Here is a 19488-nt window from a genome sequence, read left to right on the forward strand (position 1 = left end):
CAAACAATAGGATTGAATGAATGAATAATCCAAGTGATAGACACAATTAATAGCGGCATTGATTGGGGAATGTGTCCGTTTATAGTTGTAGGGGCCTCTCCCAAGCAGTTCGTAGGGCGCTCTGCACACAGTCAGCGCTCAAACAATGACTGAATGAAAAAATGAATATGGTAACTCTCCCAAGCACTTGTATGGCGCTCTGCACACAGTCAGCGCTCAAACAATAGGATTGAATGAATGAATAATCCAAGTGATAGACACAATTAATAGCGGCATTGATTGGGGAATGTGTCCGTTTATAGTTGTAGGGGCCTCTCCCAAGCAGTTCGTAGGGCGCTCTGCACACAGTCAGCGCTCAAACAATGACTGAATGAAAAAATGAATATGGTAACTCTCCCAAGCACTTGTATGGCGCTCTGCACACAGTCAGCGCTCAAACAATAGGATTGAATGAATAATAGAAGTGATAGACACAATTAATAGCGGCATTGATTGGGGAATGTGTCAGTTTATAGTTGTAGGGGCCTCTCCCAAGCAGTTCGTAGGGCACTCAGCGCTCAAACAATGATTGAATGAATGAAAAAATGAATATGGTAACTCTCCCAAACACTTGTATGGCGCTCTGCACACAGTCAGCGCTCAAACAATAGGATTGAATGAATGAATAATAGAAGTGATAGACACAATTAATAGCGGCATTGATTGGGGAATGTGTCCGTTTATAGTTGTAGGGGCCTCTCCCAAGCAGTTCGTAGGGCGCTCTGCACACAGTCAGCGCTCAATGATTGAATGAATGAAAAAATGAATATGGTAACTCTCCCAAGCACTTGTATGGCGCTCTGCACACAGTCAGCGCTCAAACAATAGGATTGAATGAATGAATAATAGAAGTGATAGACACAATTAATAGCGGCATTGATTGGGGAATGTGTCCGTTTATAGTTGTAGGGGCCTCTCCCAAGCTGTTCGTAGGGCGCTCTGCACACAGTCAGCGCTCAAACAATGACTGAATGAAAAAATGAATATGGTAACTCTCCCAAGCACTTGTATGGCGCTCTGCACACAGTCAGCGCTCAAACAATAGGATTGAATGAATAATAGAAGTGATAGACACAATTAATAGCGGCATTGATTGGGGAATGTCAGTTTATAGTTGTAGGGGCCTCTCCCAAGCAGTTCGTAGGGCACTCAGCGCTCAAACAATGATTGAATGAATGAAAAAATGAATATGGTAACTCTCCCAAGCACTTGTATGGCGCTCTGCACACAGTCAGCGCTCAAACAATAGGATTGAATGAATGAATAATAGAAGTGATAGACACAATTAAGAGCGGCATTGATTGGGGAATGTGTCCGTTTATAGTTGTAGGGGCCTCTCCCAAGCAGTTCGTAGGGCGCTCTGCACACAGTCAGCGCTCAAACAATGACTGAATGAAAAAATGAATATGGTAACTCTCCCAAGCACTTGTATGGCGCTCTGCACACAGTCAGCGCTCAAACAATAGGATTGAATGAATGAATAATAGAAGTGATAGACACAATTAATAGCGGCATTGATTGGGGAATGTGTCCGTTTATAGTTGTAGGGGCCTCTCCCAAGCAGTTCGTAGGGCGCTCTGCACACAGTCAGCGCTCAAACAATGACTGAATGAAAAAATGAATATGGTAACTCTCCCAAGCACTTGTATGGCGCTCTGCACACAGTCAGCGCTCAAACAATAGGATTGAATGAATGAATAATAGAAGTGATAGACGCAATTAATAGCGGCATTGATTGGGGAATGTCAGTTTATAGTTGTAGGGGCCTCTCCCAAGCAGTTCGTAGGGCACTCAGCGCTCAAACAATGATTGAATGAATGAAAAAATGAATATGGTAACTCTCCCAAGCACTTGTATGGCGCTCTGCACACAGTCAGCGCTCAAACAATAGGATTGAATGAATGAATAACAGAAGTGATAGACACAATTAATAGCGGCATTGATTGGGGAATGTGTCAGTTTATAGTTGTAGGGGCCTCTCCCAAGCAGTTCGTAGGGCGCTCTGCACACAGTCAGCGCTCAAACAATGACTGAATGAATGAAAAAATGAATATGGTAACTCTCCCAAGCACTTGTATGGCGCTCTGCACACAGTCAGCGCTCAAACAATAGGATTGAATGAATGAATAATCCAAGTGATAGACACAATTAATAGCGGCATTGATTGGGGAATGTGTCCGTTTATAGTTGTAGGGGCCTCTCCCAAGCAGTTCGTAGGGCGCTCTGCACACAGTCAGCGCTCAAACAATGATTGAATGAATGAAAAAATGAATATGGTAACTCTCCCAAGCACTTGTATGGCGCTCTGCACACAGTCAGCGCTCAAACAATAGGATTGAATGAATGAATAATCGAAGTGATAGACACAATTAATAGCGGCATTGATTGGGGAATGTGTCCGTTTATAGTTGTAGGGGCCTCTCCCAAGCAGTTCGTAGGGCGCTCAGCACACAGTCAGCGCCCAGTCAGTCGGACTGACTGACTGACTGACTGACGGAGTGTGAGGGGAGGGGCGGGGCGGTGCGCGCATGCGCAGAAGGCCCCCTGGTTGTCAAACATGGCCGAGGGGCCGCCGATGTCGCCGCCGCCGCCGGGAAAATGCTGAGGCGCTGCGGAGGCGCTGCGGCGGCGGCGGGGAGGCCGGGGCGGCGACGGGCACGGTTTTCTGTGGCGCGGCGGCCATGGCCCGGCTGGCTGACTACTTCATCGTGGTGGGCTTTGACCACGAGAAGACAGGTAAGGGCCATTGGGGGCCGGGCCTGCGGGGGAGAGACAGGCCGGGGGTGGGATGTGCCTCCGCCATCATCCCCTCCTCCTCCTCCCGCTCCCCCCCACCACGGGGAGCCGTTGTCCTGTGGGGGCGGGGCCGGCCGCCCCTCGTGCGCACGCGCGCCTCCCTCGCGCTCGAGCGCGCGCGGGCGCGCCCGGCACGTGGTCTCGCGAGGCACGTGGTTTCGCGCTGAGGGGAGCACAACACCATTCATTCATTCATTCATTCATTCATCCATCATCATCATCATAATAATAATGTTGGTATTTGTGGAGCGCTCACTATGTGCAAAGCGCTGTTCCAAGCGCCGGGGTAGGTACAAGGTAATCAGGTTGTCCCATGAGGGGCTCGCAGTCTTCACCCCCATTTTACAGATGAGGGAACTGAGGCCCAGAGAAGTGAAGTGACTTGCCCAATGTCACACAGCCGACAAGTGGCAGATCATCATCATCATCATCATCATAATAATAATAATGTTGGTATTTGTTGAGCGCTTACTATGTGCAAAGCGCTGTTCTAAGCGCCGGGGTAGGTACAAGGTAATCAGGTTGTCCCATGAGGGGCTCACAATCTTCATCCCCATTTTACAGATGAGGGAACTGAGGCCCAGAGAAGTGAAGTGACTTGCCCAATGTCACACAGCCGACAAGTGGCAGATCATCATCATCATCATCATCATCATCATAATAATAATAATGTTGGTATTTGTCGAGCGCTTACTATGTGCAAAGCACTGTTCTAAGCGCTGGGGTAGGTACAAGGTAATCGGGTTGTCCCATGATGGGCTCGCAGTCTTCATCCCCATTTTACAGATGAGGGAACTGAGGCCCAGAGAAGTGAAGTGACTTGCCCAAGGTCACACAGCCGACAAGTGGCGGAGCCGGGATTTGAACCCGTGACCTCTGAGTCCAAAGCCCGGGCCCTTTCCACTGAGCCACGCTGCATCATCATCATCATCATCAATCGTGTTTACTGAGCGCTTGCTGTGTGCAGAGCACTGTGCTAAGCGCTTGGGAAGTACAAGTTGGCAACATCTAGAGACGGTCCCTGCCCAACAGTGGGCTCACAGTCTAGAAGGGGGAGACAGAGAACAAAACCAAACATACTAACAAAATAAAATAAATTCATTCAATCGTATTGATTGAGCACCCACCGTGTGCGGAGCACTGTACTGAGCGCTTGGGAAGTAGAAGTTGGCAACATCTAGGGACGGTCCCTACCCAACAATGGGCTCACGGTCTAGAAGAACTAATAATAATAATCATCATAATGGCATTGATAAAGCACTTACTATGTGCAAAGCACTGTTCTAAGCGCTGGGGGGGTGGTTACAAGGTGCTCAGGTTGTCCCATGGGGGGCTCACAGTCTTCATCCCTATTTTACAGATGAGGGAACTGAGGCCCACAGTAGTGAAGTGACTTGCCCAAAGTCACCCAGCTGACAGCTGGCAGAGCTGGGATTTGAACCCATGACCTCTGACTCCAAAGCCCGGGCTCTTTCCAATGAGCCATGCTGCTTCTAAGCGCTGGGGAGGTTACAAAGTGATCAGGTTGTCCCACGGGGGGCTCACAGGCTTCATCCCCATTTTACAGGTGAGGTCACTGAGGCCCACAGTAGTGAAGTGACTTGCCCAAAGTCACCCAGCTGACAACTGGCAGAGCCGGGATTTGAACCCGTGACCTCTGAGTCCAAAGCCCGTGCTCTTTCCACTGGCAGACCTCTGACTCCAAAGCCCAGGCTCTTTCCACTGAGCCACGCTGTTTCTAAGTGCTGTGGGGAGAGGGGGGTTTGCAAAGTGATAAGGTTGTCCCACGGGGGGCTCACAGGCTTCATCCCCATTTTACAGATGAGGTAACTGAGGCACACAGTAGTGAAGTGACTTGCCCAAAGTCACACAGCTTACAATTGGCGGAGCTGTAATTTGAACCCATGACCTCTGACTCCAAAGCCTGTGCTCTTTCCACTGAGCCACGGTGCCTGAGGGGAGGAGGCGACGACCCAGGCCTTCAGTTCAGACCAAATAAATTTGGGGCACCTGAGGGAGTGGCCCAGTGGAAAGAGCCTGGGCTTTGGAGGCAGAGGTCGTGGGTTCAAATCCCGGCTCTGCCACTTGTCAGCTGGGTGACTTTGGGCAAGTCACAGCTTCTCTGGGTCTCAGTTCCCTCATCTGTAAAATGGGGATGAAGACTGTGAGCCCCACGTGGGACAACTTGATCACCTTGTTACCTCCCCAGTGCTTACAACAGTGCTTGGCACATAGTAAGTGCTTAATAAATACCATTATTATTATTATTATTATGGTGGGGGGGTCGGCCACATCCGGAGAGCCTGTCTACTTGTTTTGTTCTGTTGGCTGTCTCCCCTCTTCTAGACTGTGAGCCCTTTGTTGGGTAGGGACAGTCTCTATATGTTGACGATTTGTACTTCCCAACTGCTTAGTCCAGCGCTCTGTGCGCAGTAAGCGTCCGATAAATACGACGGAATGAATGAGAGGAGGTCGTGGGGGCCCCACAGACCAACTGTGGGCCCAGGAGCGAGACTTGGTGGCAAGACAGCCTGGGCCAAGGCCTCCTACCCGCAGACATGGATGTTGTGTCCGCTGGCAGAGGAGGACCTGGCAAGCCAGCGGGGCCTCCTACCCACATACGTGAATATGGCCCTTCCTCTGGAGAGGAGGACATGGCCAGTCAGCAGGGTATCATACCCAGTTGCATGAGTTTTGTTTCCTCTTCCAACAGAGGAGATCATGGCAAGCCAGTCGGGCCTCCTACCCACGTATGTGAATATTTCCGCTTCTCTGCAGAGTAGGACATGGCAAGCCAGTAGGGCCTCATACCCGCTTCCATGAATATTGCTTCCTACTCATCATCATCATCAATCGTATTTATTGAGCGCTTACTATGTGCAGAGCACTGTACTAAGCGCTTGGGAAGTACAAATTGGCAACATATAGAGACAGTCCCTACCCAACAGTGGGCTCGCAGTCTAAAACGGGCAGACAGAGAACAAAACCAGACATACTAACAAAATAAAATAAATAGGATAGATATGTACAAGTAAAATAAATAGAGTAATAAATATGTACAACCATATATACATATATACTCCAGCAGAGGAGGACGTGGCAAGCCAGCAGGGCCTCATATGCACTTCCATGAGTATTGTTTCCTCTTCCAGCAGAGGAGGACATGGCAAGCCATCAGGGCCTCCTACCCACATATGTGAATATGGCCCCTTCTCTGCAGAGGAGGACATGGCAAGCCAGTAGGGCCTCATACCCGCTTCCATGAATATTGCTTCCTACTCCAGCAGAGAAGGACATGGCAAGCCAGCAGGGCCTCATATGCACTTCCATGAGTATTGTTTCCTCTTCCAGCAGAGGAGGACACGGCAAGCCATCAGGGCCTCTTACCCACGTATGTGAATATGGCCCCTTCTATGCAGAGGAGGACATGGCAAGCCAGTAGGGCCTCATACCCACTTCCATGAATATTCCTGCGTGGCTCAGTGGAAAGAGCACGGGCTTTGGAGTCAGAGGGCAGGGGTTCGAATCCCGTCTCCACCACATGTCTGCTGTGTGACATTGGGCAAGTCACTTAACTTCTCTGAGCCTCAGTTCCCTCATCTGTCAAATGGGGATTAAGACTGTGAGCCCCACATGGGACAACCTGATCACCTTGTATATCCCCCCAGCGCATAGAACAGTGCTTTGCATATAGTAAGCACTTAACAAATGCCATTATTATTATTATTACTCCAGCAGAGGAGGACATGACAAGCCAGCAGTGCCTCATATGCACTTCCATGAGTATTGTTTCCTCTTCCAGCGGAGGAGGACATGGCAAGCCATTAGGGCCTCTTACCCACATATGTGAATATGGCCCCTTCTATGCAGAGGAGGACATGGCAAGCCAGTAGGGCCTCATACCCACTTCCATGAATATTGCTGCGTGGCTCAGTGGAAAGAGCACGGGCTTTGGAGTCAGAGGTCAGGGGTTCGAATCCCTCTCCACCACATGTCTGCTGTGTGACATTGGGCAAGTCACTTAACTTCTCTGAGCCTCAGTTCCCTCATCTGTAAAATGGGGATTAAGACTGTGAGCCCCACATGGGACAACCTGATCACCTTGTATATGCCCCCCAGCGCTTAGAACAGTGCTTTGCACATAGTAAGTGCTTAACAAATGCCATTATTATTATTATTATTATTATTACTCCAGCAGAGGAGGACATGACAAGCCAGCAGGGCCTCATATGCACTTACATGAGTATTGTTTCCTCTTCCAGCAGAGGAAGACATGGCAAGCCATCAGGGCCTCCTACCCACGTATGTGAATATGACCCCTTCTATGCAGAGGAGGACATGGCAAGCCAGCAGAGCTTCATATGCACTTACATGAGCATTGTTCCCTCTTCCAGCAGAGGAGGACATGGCAAGCCATCAGGGCCTCCTACCCACGTATGTGAATATGACCTCTTCTATACAGAGGAGGACATGGCAAGCCAGCAGGGCCTCTTACCCAAATTCATGAATATTGCCCCTCCTCTGCAGGGGAGGACGTGGCAAGCCAGTAGGGCCTCATACCCACTTACACGAATTTGATTCCTACTAATATTGTTTCCGACTCCAGCGGAGGAGGACATGGTATGCCAGCAGGGCCTCCTACCCACATATTTGAATATTGTTTCCTCCTCCAGCAGAGGAGGACGTGGCAAGGCAGCCGGACCTCAATACCCACTTACATGAATATTTTTCCTCCTCTTGCGGAGGAGGACATGGCAAGTCAGCGGGGCCTCATACCCACATACTTGAATATTGTTTCCTCCTCCAGAAGAGGACATAGGAAGCCAGCAGGGCCTCATATCCACGTACATGAATATTGCCCTTCCTCTGCAGAGGAGGACATGGCAAGACAGCAGGGCCTCAATACCCGCATGCATGAATATTGTTTCCTCCTCCTGCAGAAGAGGACATGGCAAGTCAGCAGCATCTTGTACTTACATGCATGAATATTATCTCCTCTGGCAGAGAAGGACATGGCAGGCCAGTAGGGCCTCATACCCACATGAATATTGTTTCCTCCCCCTGCTGAGGAGGACATGGCAAGCCGGCGGGGCTTCACGCCTACATATGTGAATTTTGCTTCTCCTCCTGCAGAGGAAAATGATATAGAACACTTGCTTTTTCTTCCAACCCATCATCGGTACGTCTTGAGCGCTTACTGTGTGCAGAGCACTGTACTAAGTGCTTGGGAGAGTGCAGTTCAACTGAAACATGAATGACTTCCTCTAGAAGAATTGCAGTGGTTTGTTTTTTGATGTTTATATTCCCTCTCTCAGATTTACATAAGACTTATGTGAGGAGTTGTCTGTTTTTCTTGGGGTACGCACTTCTTTTAGATCTGCCAAAATGAGTTTAGTATGGTGAAGCAACATGGCACTACACTGTCAAGAGTTGTCAACAACATAGCTCCTCCTGTTGCTGCTTCAGGGGTTGTTGATTTACACTAAGCATTTTGCGCTACCTAGGAGCCCTATCATAAAAGCATTGTCACAGCAGTGACAAATACACATGCCTGTAAAGCGATGTACGGTTGTATACTTTTTACTGTGGTTATGAACTATATTTTGTTTGCCCGTTCGATAATTTCAACTCAAGTTGCACCCAGTTTTGAACCGTGAAAGCAGTCAACCAACTGTCTCTACTTAGCGAGTCGTGAGCACTCGATAATGCGGTAAAATAATGTTGAAAATTTGATCAGATAGCAGCTAGAAAAAAAGTTTACTTTTGTTATGAATTATTAAAAACGTTCTTTAAAGCTTTGCATTTTCGTCTGTTTTAAATGTTTTCCGTTAGTTCAAGGTCTGACCCTGTGTTAGCTTTTTAAGAAACCACGCGGACTCTTTAAAAGATTCTATGCTAAACTTCCTGGGGATTCTCTTCAGTTTGTGGAAGTAGATCTAGTTTTCCCAATTGAGAAAATTTTAAAATGAAAATTGATAGTACGCTTCAAATGAAATGCCATCCTGTATTTTAATATTGAACAGAACTGAGCGTGTGAAATGGCAGGGTAAAGGAAAGCTTTATGGTACGTCAAACCTTTGTGACAAGTGCTTCATTTCCAAATCCATATGTCAGGTTATAAGTACAAACACCTTGTGTTGTGTTGTCAGATCTCCTGAATTTGTATTCATATGTTCCACATGTGTTTTATTAGTTGGACAGACGCATCATTGACTATTTTCTAAGCACGTGTTTGATTATTCTCTTGGCTTTCATCTTCTTGGACTTCTCTTGAAGTCTGCCTCGCTTCTCCCTGCGATGGGAGGTTGAGAGAGTTAGGGGCGTGCATGCTGAGCCTCTGCCTGCCATGATGAAGGTTTGATTTAGTAGGGAGGCTTCCCGGGAATCCTGCAACTAGTTGGCTCTCATGGGCCACAGTGTGTGTGATTATCCTGGCGATCCTTTGTTGGTCTGTAGTGCTACGGGCCGGCTTTGGCACTTTGGCTGCAAATAGGTTTCGCGCACAAAACTCATGTCCTCACCTTGCACTGGACCCCTGCCCTCCTACTCATTGAGCTCAGGGGCCCAGCAGGAACTTTCAAACTACTTTCACTTTACCAAAGCAACTGTTTAAGGGTCCATAACTGAGGTGACTTTTTGGGTGGGTCTACACTGCACAGAATGAAGTGGAAGTAGTAGTAGTGAAGCAGTTAATTTGTCGTCTGTAGAAAGACAGTCTAAAGAAAAAATGCCCCAAAGTATGTTTCTTCTGGGGGTGGGGGGAAATGGCTTTGAATGAAATATGATTGAATGAAGGAGTGAATCTTGGTAGGGTGGGTGTTTGGGTCAGTTTTAGCCAGGATATACTTAGTTGTCCCATAACAGGGGTGATTAAGTGCTTGATGAATTTTGTGTTAAAAAACCCCCTCATTTCACAGTATGGGTGCTTTGGGCGTAGCTCACATGGACCCAACAGTGAGCCCGTTGTTGGTTAGGGACCGTCTCTATATGTTGCCGATTTGTACTTCCCAAGTGCTTAGTACAGTGCTCAGCACACAGTAAGAGCTCAATAAATTCGATTGAGTGAATGAATGAATTAATCAATTTTCTCTCCAGAAAGGCACATACTGCTGGAAGAACGTTCTGTAATTCCCTAACAGTGTTCTGTCCAAAGCGCATCGTGAAAGTTTGCATTACAGAAGAACCGAGTGCATTGTTTAACGTACACTTTACTCTGCTGGTGTGGACCTGGACTATAAGTGAAAGTTGCCCTAGAATAGCCCATAGATATTATTCATCACAATCCTCTGGATTGCTCTTTAAAGCTTGGGCGACGGGCTATTATTGACATACTGAACATAATGTTGGATCTAGCATCCTACCTAGTCAGTGTATGTTAATTAACTTCACTACTACTACTACTGAAGGGCCCCCCTCAAAGTTGTTGGGGCTCCACCTCTAAAGGAAGGTGCTTTCAGCACCTTGCCAGTTGTTTCGCAAAGCATATGTGATGTGTCCATGGTGTATGGTGTCCTTTGGAACGTGAATTGTTTTGCAATGAAGTTTAGGGTCATTGTGCACCGAGGATAGTCCAACTTGTTGGGGGAAATACAGGATGTTTTCTCTAAGTGGAAATCACATCTCACTAATCTGCTGAAAATTTTTGATGGGGTCAGGAAGATTTGGAGAGAGGAGAACAGTTGGCTGTATTAGGTAGATTTTTCAAGGGGCCTTTGACAAGATTCTATTTCCATAGCATTTGAGTTGTGATATCAAAGGAAAGGCTCTGCCATGGACAGAAAGCTGGCTAAAAGTAAGAGAAGCAGCGTGGTTCAGTGGAAAGAGCACAGGTTTTGGAGTCAGAGGTCATGGGTTCAAATCCCGGTTCCGCCAATTGTCAGCTGTGTGACTTTGGGCAAGTCACTTAACTTCACTGGGCCTCAGTTACCTCATCTGTAAAATGGGGATTAAGACTGTGAGCCCCTCGTGGGACAACCTGATCATCTTGTAACCTCCCCAGTGTTTAGAACAGTGCTTTGCACATGATAAGAGTTTAATAAATGCCATGATTATTATAATAGTAGCATTTATCAAGTGCCCACTTGGTGCAGTGCGTTTTACTAAGTGCTTGGGAAATCCAGAGTCACAAAGTGACACAGTTCCTTTCCACAATGAGTTTACCCTCTAGTGGGGCAGAGCAACATAAATTATTTCCAACTAGAGAGGTCAGAAATAAAGTGTATTCTCCAAGGCCCTGAGAACAGTGCTCTGCACACAATAAGCACTCAATCAATACCGTTCATGGTTGATTGGCCATATATACCTGAGAGCTAAGGAAGGAGGAGACAATCACTTTTCCAAATGGAGAAATGAAAATCGTCAGATCCTCCAGTGATCAGTGCTAGGATCACTTTGACTTAACGTGTTCAGAAGTGATCTAGAAGGAGGGCCCAGTGAACCTTCAGGTTGTGACACTAAGCTCTTCTGATTAGCGAAATGGCGTGGGGATGGAGATAAGCTGCAAGAAAAATCTCATAACTGAGTGGGCAGAAGTGGCAGGGGGAGCTTCGCTGGGATCAAAAGTCAGGCAGCCCATCTAGGGGGAAAATCGGTTCTCCCCAGGAAATCATAGGTAGCTCTATAATGATGGGTTCTGGGCCATCAGATGATGCTTCTGTTGCAGACAGACTATTGGGCTGAATGGACTTTTGCTAATGCCCCAGAAATAGCATTTTTTATGTGGGGGATACCCTGGGTTACAACCATGGGAATTCAAACTCTATTGTTTGGTGACTTATTCCACACAGGGAACATTGGGAAGCTGCCTGGCCAAATAGAAAGAACACAGGGCCAGGAGTCCAGAGACCCGGGTTTTAATCCCGTCTCCACCACTACCTGCGGTATAACCGTAGGCAAGTCACTGAACTTCTCTATACCTCAGTTTCCTCATCCGCAAAGTGGAAATTAAGGACTGCTTCGCCGGACCGTGAGCGCCATGTCGGGCGGGGACTGTAGTTTATCTATTATATCTAGCCCAGTACCTTGCACAGTGCTTGGCATTAATAAATACTTAAACAAATACCACATATGCCTGGCCAGCCCTGACATAATGGCTGAGGTAAATAAACCCCTTCCTGGTCCTGGTGACACATTAAACATTGCACGGAGGAACTTGGAGGAAGCCCTGCCCACAGGTTGTCAGCTTTTCAAGGCATCGAAGAGGTGCCTGAACAGAAGAAGGTGGTGAACTTAAGTTAGAAATGGATGGTGCAGGTGGCACTAAGTGAATTGGATCTCGTTAAAAGCCATCATTGTCCAGTGAGGAGCTCAGAACAGTGACAGTTCAGTGGGTCATCACACGGTGCTGGAAAAGATAAAGACATTATGATGGCTTTCTCCACCACCTGAAATTTTGGGATTAAACAGTCTTGCATCAATTTTCTGGAAAGATGATGATTTAAAATGATTTAATGATTTAAAAAAATCATTAAAAAAGGCCCGAGTGGAGAGAAGGGTTCAAAGGCGTGCAGAGGTGTACAGAGGTGTTTAGCCTCATCTATGGTGCTTTGTGAAGAAATGAAGTCTGCTGTTCAGCCTAAACTGGCTTAGTTCTTCACCATAGTTGGGAAACCATGACCACAGTCATTTGGTCATATTTATTGAACGTTTACTGTGGGCAGAGCACGGGAAGCAGCGTGGCTCAGTGGAAAAAGCCTGGGCTTTGGAGTCAGAGGTTTGAATCCTGGCTCCGCCAATTGTCAGCTGTGTGACTTTGGGCAAGTCACTTAACTTCTCTGTGCCTCAGTTACCTCACCTGTAAAATGGGGATTAAGATTGTGAGCCCCCCGTGGGACAACCTGATCACCTTGTAACCTCCCCAGCACTTAGAACAGTGCTTTGCACATAGTAAGTGCTTAATAAATGCCATCATTATTATTATTACTTAGCACTTGGAAGAGTACAGTACAGCCAGTTAGTAGACACGTTCCCTCCCACAACGAGCTTACAGTGGAGAACACAGCAGAGCAAGCTTTCTATACCTGAATCTCCTATAAAGATTCGTAATCATACTTCGTTTCCTCAAGCATCAATCAGTCATATTTATTGAGTGCTTACTGTTTGCAGAGCACTGTACTAAACACTTGGGAGAATATAACACTAGTAAAACAGACACATTCCCTGTGCACAAGGAGCTTCCATTCTAGAGGCAGGGAGACATTAATAAGAATAAATTAAGGATATATACATAAGTGGTGTGGTGTTGGGGTGGGGGTGAATAAAGGCAACAAGTCAGGGTGACATAGAAGGATGTGGGAGAAAAGGAAAGGAGGGTTTAGTCAGGGAAGGCCTCTTGGAGGAGATGTGCCTGCAAAAAGGTTTTGAAGTTGGAAATTGTCGCATATGAAGAAGGAGGGTGTTCCAGGCCAGTGGCAGGACGTGGGTGAGAGGTCAGCAGCGAGATAGATGAGATTGAGGTACAGTGAATAGGTTAGTATTAGAGGAGCAAAGTGTGCATTCATTCATTCATTCAATCGTATTTATTGAGCCATTCCTGTTTGCAAAGCACTGTACTAAGCACTTGGAAGAGTACAGTGCAACAACGGACAGGCACATTCCTGCCCACAATGAGCTCACAGTCTAGAGGAATGCAGGCTGGGTTGTAGTAGGAGAGTAGCGAGGCGCAGTAGGAGGCGGCGAGGAACTTGAGGGCTTTAAAGCCGACGGTAAGGATTTTCTGTTTGATACAGAGGTGGATGGGCAATCACTGGAGGTTCTTGAGGGATGGAGAAACAAAAACCAAACGTTTTTGTAGAAAAATGAGCCGGGCAGCAGAGTGAAATATGGACTGGAGGGGGCAGAGGCAGGAGGTAGGGCAGTCAGCAAAGTGTCTGATACAGTAAGGGTGGGTTAGGACAAATGCCTGGATTAATGTGGCAGCCGGGTGGATAGAGAGGAAAGGGTAGATTTTAGTGATGTGTAAAGGTTGAACCTACAGGATTTAGTCTTATATTGAATACGTGAGTTAAATGAGAGAGAGGAGTCAAGGAGAACGCTAAGGTTATGGGCTTGCGAGACAGGAAGGATGATAGTGCTGTGTACAGTGATGGGAAAGTCACGGGGAGGACAGGGTTTGGATGGGAAGATAAGGAGTTCTGTTTTGAACGTGTTTAGTGTGAGGTGGCTGCAGGATATCCAAGTAATAATAATAATAGTGATGGTATTTGTTAAGCCCTTTCATTCATTCATTCAATTGTATTTATTGAGCGCTTACTGTGTGCAGAGCACTGTACTAAGCACTTGGGAAGTACAAGTTGGCAACATATAGAGACGGTCCCTATCCAACAACAGGCTCACAGTCTAGAAGGGGGAGACAAACAACAAAACAAAACACGTGGACAGGTGTCAAGTTGGCAGAACAATCAGAAATAAAGTGAGATGCACATCAACAAAATAAATAGAATAGTAAATATGTACAAGTAAAATAAATAGAGTAATAAATCTGTACAAGCACATATACAGGTGCTGTGGGGAGGGGAAGGAGGTAAGGCGGGGGGATGGGGAGGAGGAGAGGAAAAAGGGGGCCCAATCTGGAAGGCTTCTTGGAGGAGGTGAGTTCTCAGTAGGGCTTTGAAGGGAGGAAGAGAGCTAGCTTGGCGGATGTGCGGAGGGAGGGCATTCCAGGCCAGGGGGAGAATGTGGGCTGGGGGTTGGCGGCGGGACAGGTGAGAATGAGGCACAGTGAGGAGGTTAGCGGCAGAGGAGCGGAGAGTGCGGGCTGGGCTGTAGAAGGAGAGAAGGGAGGTGAGGTAGGAGGGAGCGAGGGGACGGACAGCCTTGAAGCCGAGGATGAGGAGTTTTAGCTTGATGCGTGAGTTGACTGGCAGCCACTGGAGATTTTTGAGGCGGGGAGTAACATGCCCAGAGCGTTTCTACCCAAAGATGATCCGGGCAGCAGCGTGAAGTATAGACTGAAGTGGGGAGAGACAGGAGGATGGGAGATCAGAGAGGAGGCTGATGCAGTAATCCAATCGGGATAGGATGAGAGATTGAACCAGCAAGGTAGCGGTTTGGATGGAGAGGAAAGGGCAGATATTGGCGATGTTACGGAGGTGAGACCGGCAGGTTTTGGTGATGGATTGGATGTGAGGGGTGAACGAGCGATCGGAGTCAAGGATGACACCAAGGTTGTGGGCTTGTGAGACGGGAAGGATGGTAGTGCCGTCTACAAGCCCTTACTATGTGCTGAGCACTGTTCTAAATGCTGGGGTAGATACAAGGTGATCAGGTTGTCCCACATGGGGCTGACAGTCTTAATCCCCATTTTACAGATGAGGTAACTGAGGCCCAGAGAAGTAGAGATACCTTGAAGTCAGGAGGAAATGCGAGACTGCAGAGTGGGAGAGAGATCAGGGATGGAGATGTAGATTTGGGAATCATCCGCACAGAGGTGGTAGTTGGAGCCATGGGAGTGAATGAGTTTTCCAAGGGAGTGGGTGTAGATGGAGAATAGAAGGGGGGGACCCAGAAATGAACCTTGAGAGACACCCTCAATTAAGGGGTGGAAGATAGAGGGGGAGCCCACAAAGTAAACTGAGAATGAGCAGCCAGAGACATGAGGGGAATCAGCAGAGGACAGTGTCAGCAAAGGTGAGTTTGGAGAAGGGGGTGGTCGACAGTTTCGAAGGCATTTGAGAAGTTGAGGAGGATTAGGATGGAGTAGAGGGCATTGGATTTGGCAAGAATATCATTTGTGACCTTTGAAAGGGTGGTTTCTGTTGAGTGAAGGGGATGCAAGCCAGATTGGAGGGGGTTAAGGAGAGAATCGGGGAAGAGGAACTTGAGACAGCAGGTGTAGACAACTCGCTCAAGGAGTTCGGGGAGGAATGATAGGAGGGAGATGGGCAATAACTGGAGGGAGTCCTGGGGTCAAGGGAGGGGTTTTTTTAGGATAGGGGAGATGTGATCATGTTTGAAAGTAGTGGGGAAGAAGCCATTGGAGAGTGAACAGTTGAAGATGATGTCAGGGAGGGAGCAGATGTTTTAATAAGGTGTGAAGGGATGGAGTTGGCCTTGCAGGGGAAGGCAGTGGATTTTTGAGGAAGGCAGGAGATCTCCCCTTGAGATACTGCTGGGAAGAATGAGAGAGTTGAAGAAAGGGCAGGGAGAGTTAAAGAAGGGGCAGGAAGCGGCAGGGACTGGGAGGGGCAGGGAAGATTTTAGGGAAATCACTCCTGGTAGTTTCAATTTTCTCAATAAAATAGGAACCCAGGTCATTAGGGGCAAGGGATAGGGGAGATAGGGGAACAGGAAGTTTGAGGAGGGAGTTAGAAACAATGAGTGAGGGCAGTGGGCATGGATGTCAGTAAGGATGGAGAAATAATTTTGCTAAGTGGAGAAGGCCGAGTTAAAGCACTCAGGGATGAACTTGAGGTGGATGAGGTCGGCCTAATATCTAGATTTCTGCCAGTGGCGCTCTGCGGCCCGTGTACAGGAGCGAAGGAGGCTGACCGTAGTGGCGATCCAGGGCTGTGGATTAGCGGTACAAGATTGAGGAAGGGTTAGGGGAGCGAGAGAGTTGAGTTGAAGAGAGAGGGTGGTATTGAGGGCCTCAATTTAGTCATTAAGGGAATGTGGTGTGGGAATGGAGGCTAAATGGGGCATGCCAGAGTAAGGGCTTAACAAGTACCACAACTGTTTTTATCATTACATAGCATGGTTTCAGAAGATAAAGGTTAGCTAGCCTTGGTTTAGGTACATCTATCAAACCCCAGGAGACATAGGGATTGGCCCCTTTGAGCTAATTTGAACTAGAATCACCAGGAGGTAACTTGGAAAGAAAGGCTCAGAAGATGGATGGAAAGAAAAAGCCATCTTTTCAGCAAGTGCTCTGAAGAGAGTTAAGGTTCTGAGCCCTGGTGATGAAGACCTTGGAAAAACTTGGAGGAAAATCATTTTCAACTTAGTGGGATGCAAAAGGGTTACCTGAGCCCTAATTTGCCAGGGGGTTGATTTGTATTCCTGATCTGGCCTGTCATGTACCCCCCCACGCCCCCATTCCCAGCCGTGAGCCAATTCCTCTTACTCGAAGGAGCCGGAAAATGGTCAGAGGAATCACCTCCCTTTTAACAGGAACCCTGGTCGAGCTGGCTGGTGCATTTCCCACACAGTTGGACTCTCAGACTATCTTAGCAGCAAAAAGCTGCTTAGCTGCAATATTTCTGAGGGGTGAGTAAGGGACTGAACGAAAGTAAGGAAGTCAGAGGAGGAAGGCTGGGGTAGGGGTCATAGGGTAAGGGAAACAGAAACAGGAAGCAGGAATGGGGGAGAAAAGACAATAGGTTCCTCCAGCCCGTGCTTGCTCTTATTCATTTAAATACCGTATCTGTTAAAAAAAAAAAAATTAGATCATCCTCAGAAATTCTGAGACTGAGATGCTAACCTCCTATTTTCCATCGGCTCAGTGATTCAAACGACGTGATTTCATCCGATCAGGTGTTTTCCAAATAAGGAGCTGCGGCAATATGTGACATTTTACTGCATCCGTAGTACTTTTAGTTTGGTACCTTGACCAGCCGTAAAAATACAGTTAATGATGTACATTGGAAATGCTCTCTCTGAATCCAGCACGATGGTACAAATCATTTTTAACGTTTGTACTGGAAGCATAATGTGTAAAATGGCACCCGCGGCTGTGGAGTTTCTGCTAGTACTGCTGCATTACAGTGGTCGTCTTGAAGTCGTATGCACCGGGAATTAATTTTCAGAAGCTTCGAAGCCCATGACCTCTGTCTCCAAAGCCCTTGCTCTTTCCACTGAGCCACGCTGCTTCTCCTTTATTTTTTTATCACACTGCTGAACCTTTTTCACAAAGTAACCTCCTGGTGAATCTAGTTTGTATTCGCTCACTAGAGCAAATCACTCTGTCTCTTGCGGTTTAACTGATATACGTAGCCAAGAGTGGCAGATCTATAGCTCCTGAAATCATGCTGTGGTTAATAATGATAATAATCATCATCGTCCTCATCATCATGGTGTTCGTTAAGCTCTTACTCTGTTCCAGGCACTGTCCCTCAACCCACCGTTATTGATGGAGCGTGATAAGCCAGGCGGTTGATGAGTGAGTCCGGCTTCCTTGGAGCTGGATGGGATCAGCCCTGTGGGCAGATGGGGTTTTTAAGTGGGCTGGATTTTTCCGTCTTTCTCTTAAATATTGGTTTGAGCTGCAAGTGCTCTTTTTTCAGCCAAGATGGAAGTTCATTTGTTGCAGTAATAAAGTTGGGCTTTGGGAAATTAGAACTGAGGCTTTGCAAATATTTTCCACAGGCCATTTCCTGTGCATTTCTCCTTCCTATTGGTCAGCAGGCATCGTGACAATTTAGAGGAAACATTCATATTTGTTTCATATTCATTCATACTAGAGAAGCCGCGTGGCTCAGTGGAAAGAGCCCGGGCTTGGGAGTCAGAGGACGTGGGTTCTAATTCCGGCTCCGCCACTTGTCAGCTGTGTGACTTTGGGCAAGTCACTTGGCTTCTCTGTGCCTCAGTTACCTCATCTGTAAAATGGAGATTGGCTGTGAGCCCCGCGTGGGACAACCTGATCACCTTATATCCCCCCAGCGCTAAGAACAGTGCTTTGCACGTAGTAAGCACTTAAATACCATCATTATTACTTGTGCATTTTCATTGATTAGGGTTTGATCATCATCCTCTGGTGTTTATTGAGCGCTTTCTGGGTGCAGAGCATTGTACTGAGCACCTGGGAGAATACAGTACAACAGAATCGGTAGACCTGTTCCTTGCCGATACAGCCTAGTGATCAGCGAGAATGAACAAATCTGATTTAAAAAGGAACACAATAGATCCACTTTGTCTTGAAAGAAGAGTGAAGGAGTATGTCTTTCAAAAAGAAAGAACAAAGGTTTAATTTGAATACAACTGATGTTTCAGTTTTTAATCCAACTTTCAAAGGTGAATTAGAAATGTGTGCTGTATGAATGATGAACAGTGTTAGAGTGAATTAGATTTACAGGAAAATATTTGTCGAGCTTTTACAAGCACCTGGCCGTATAAAGAGCTACGTATAAAGAATTTAAGGTTTCAGAGACTCTTTTTTAATTTGCTAAGACATTTTTTTATTGGATAGCTGTCTTGTTTCTGGAGACAATAAGACTAGACCTAAGACTGTGAAAGGGGCACATCTGTTTTTCTTTTATAAATTCATAGATATGATGTTTGGGGCGCAGTCATAAGTGGCTCTTATTTTTCTGTATTAGGAACAATCCTTTTCTGCTCTTTTGTTAAATAATTGAATTGCCTTATATTTGTACAACAAAGTGTACATTTTTCTTCAACATTCCGTTCTCAAGTTATATCTGGTTAGCTCAGCTTCTGTGAAGAATCAATGAAAAAGCTCCATTCTGCTAAGTTTAGAATAGAGGCTGAAAAAAAGCATCTGGTATTAGGAAAGTTTCCTTTTCCCATAAATTTCTTTCTGATCTATTTAATTCATAATCTGCTTTTAATGTGGCTTTTTGGTTAGGTTCTTTTTATTTTTATTCTCCTTGCTTGACTATTGTATCCTAATGAGTTTTGGTGATTTTTTTTTTCCACTTCTCATGCCTCTTATTCTCTGCCCTATTTTTTTTTTAATTTTCGTGGTTTCTTTAGAATCTC

General features: G+C 46.7%; 1 protein-coding gene across 4 annotated transcripts in view; it reads left to right on the forward strand.

Annotated features, from left to right (window-relative positions):
* Nucleotides 1–2661: 2661 nt before the first annotated feature.
* SBF2 (SET binding factor 2) overlaps nucleotides 2662–19488 on the forward strand; it is a 586574-nt gene continuing 569747 nt past the window's right edge. For all 4 annotated transcript variants that reach the window (XM_038765198.1, XM_038765199.1, XM_038765200.1 and 1 more), the window contains exon 1: nucleotides 2662–2775. In XM_038765198.1, coding sequence (XP_038621126.1) covers nucleotides 2721–2775 — 55 coding nt within the window. In that variant the 5' untranslated portion in view covers nucleotides 2662–2720. The remainder of the gene's footprint in view (nucleotides 2776–19488) is intronic.

This window comes from Tachyglossus aculeatus, chromosome 22, assembly GCF_015852505.1.
Source record: "Tachyglossus aculeatus isolate mTacAcu1 chromosome 22, mTacAcu1.pri, whole genome shotgun sequence".
Taxonomy (NCBI): Eukaryota; Metazoa; Chordata; class Mammalia; order Monotremata; family Tachyglossidae; genus Tachyglossus; species Tachyglossus aculeatus.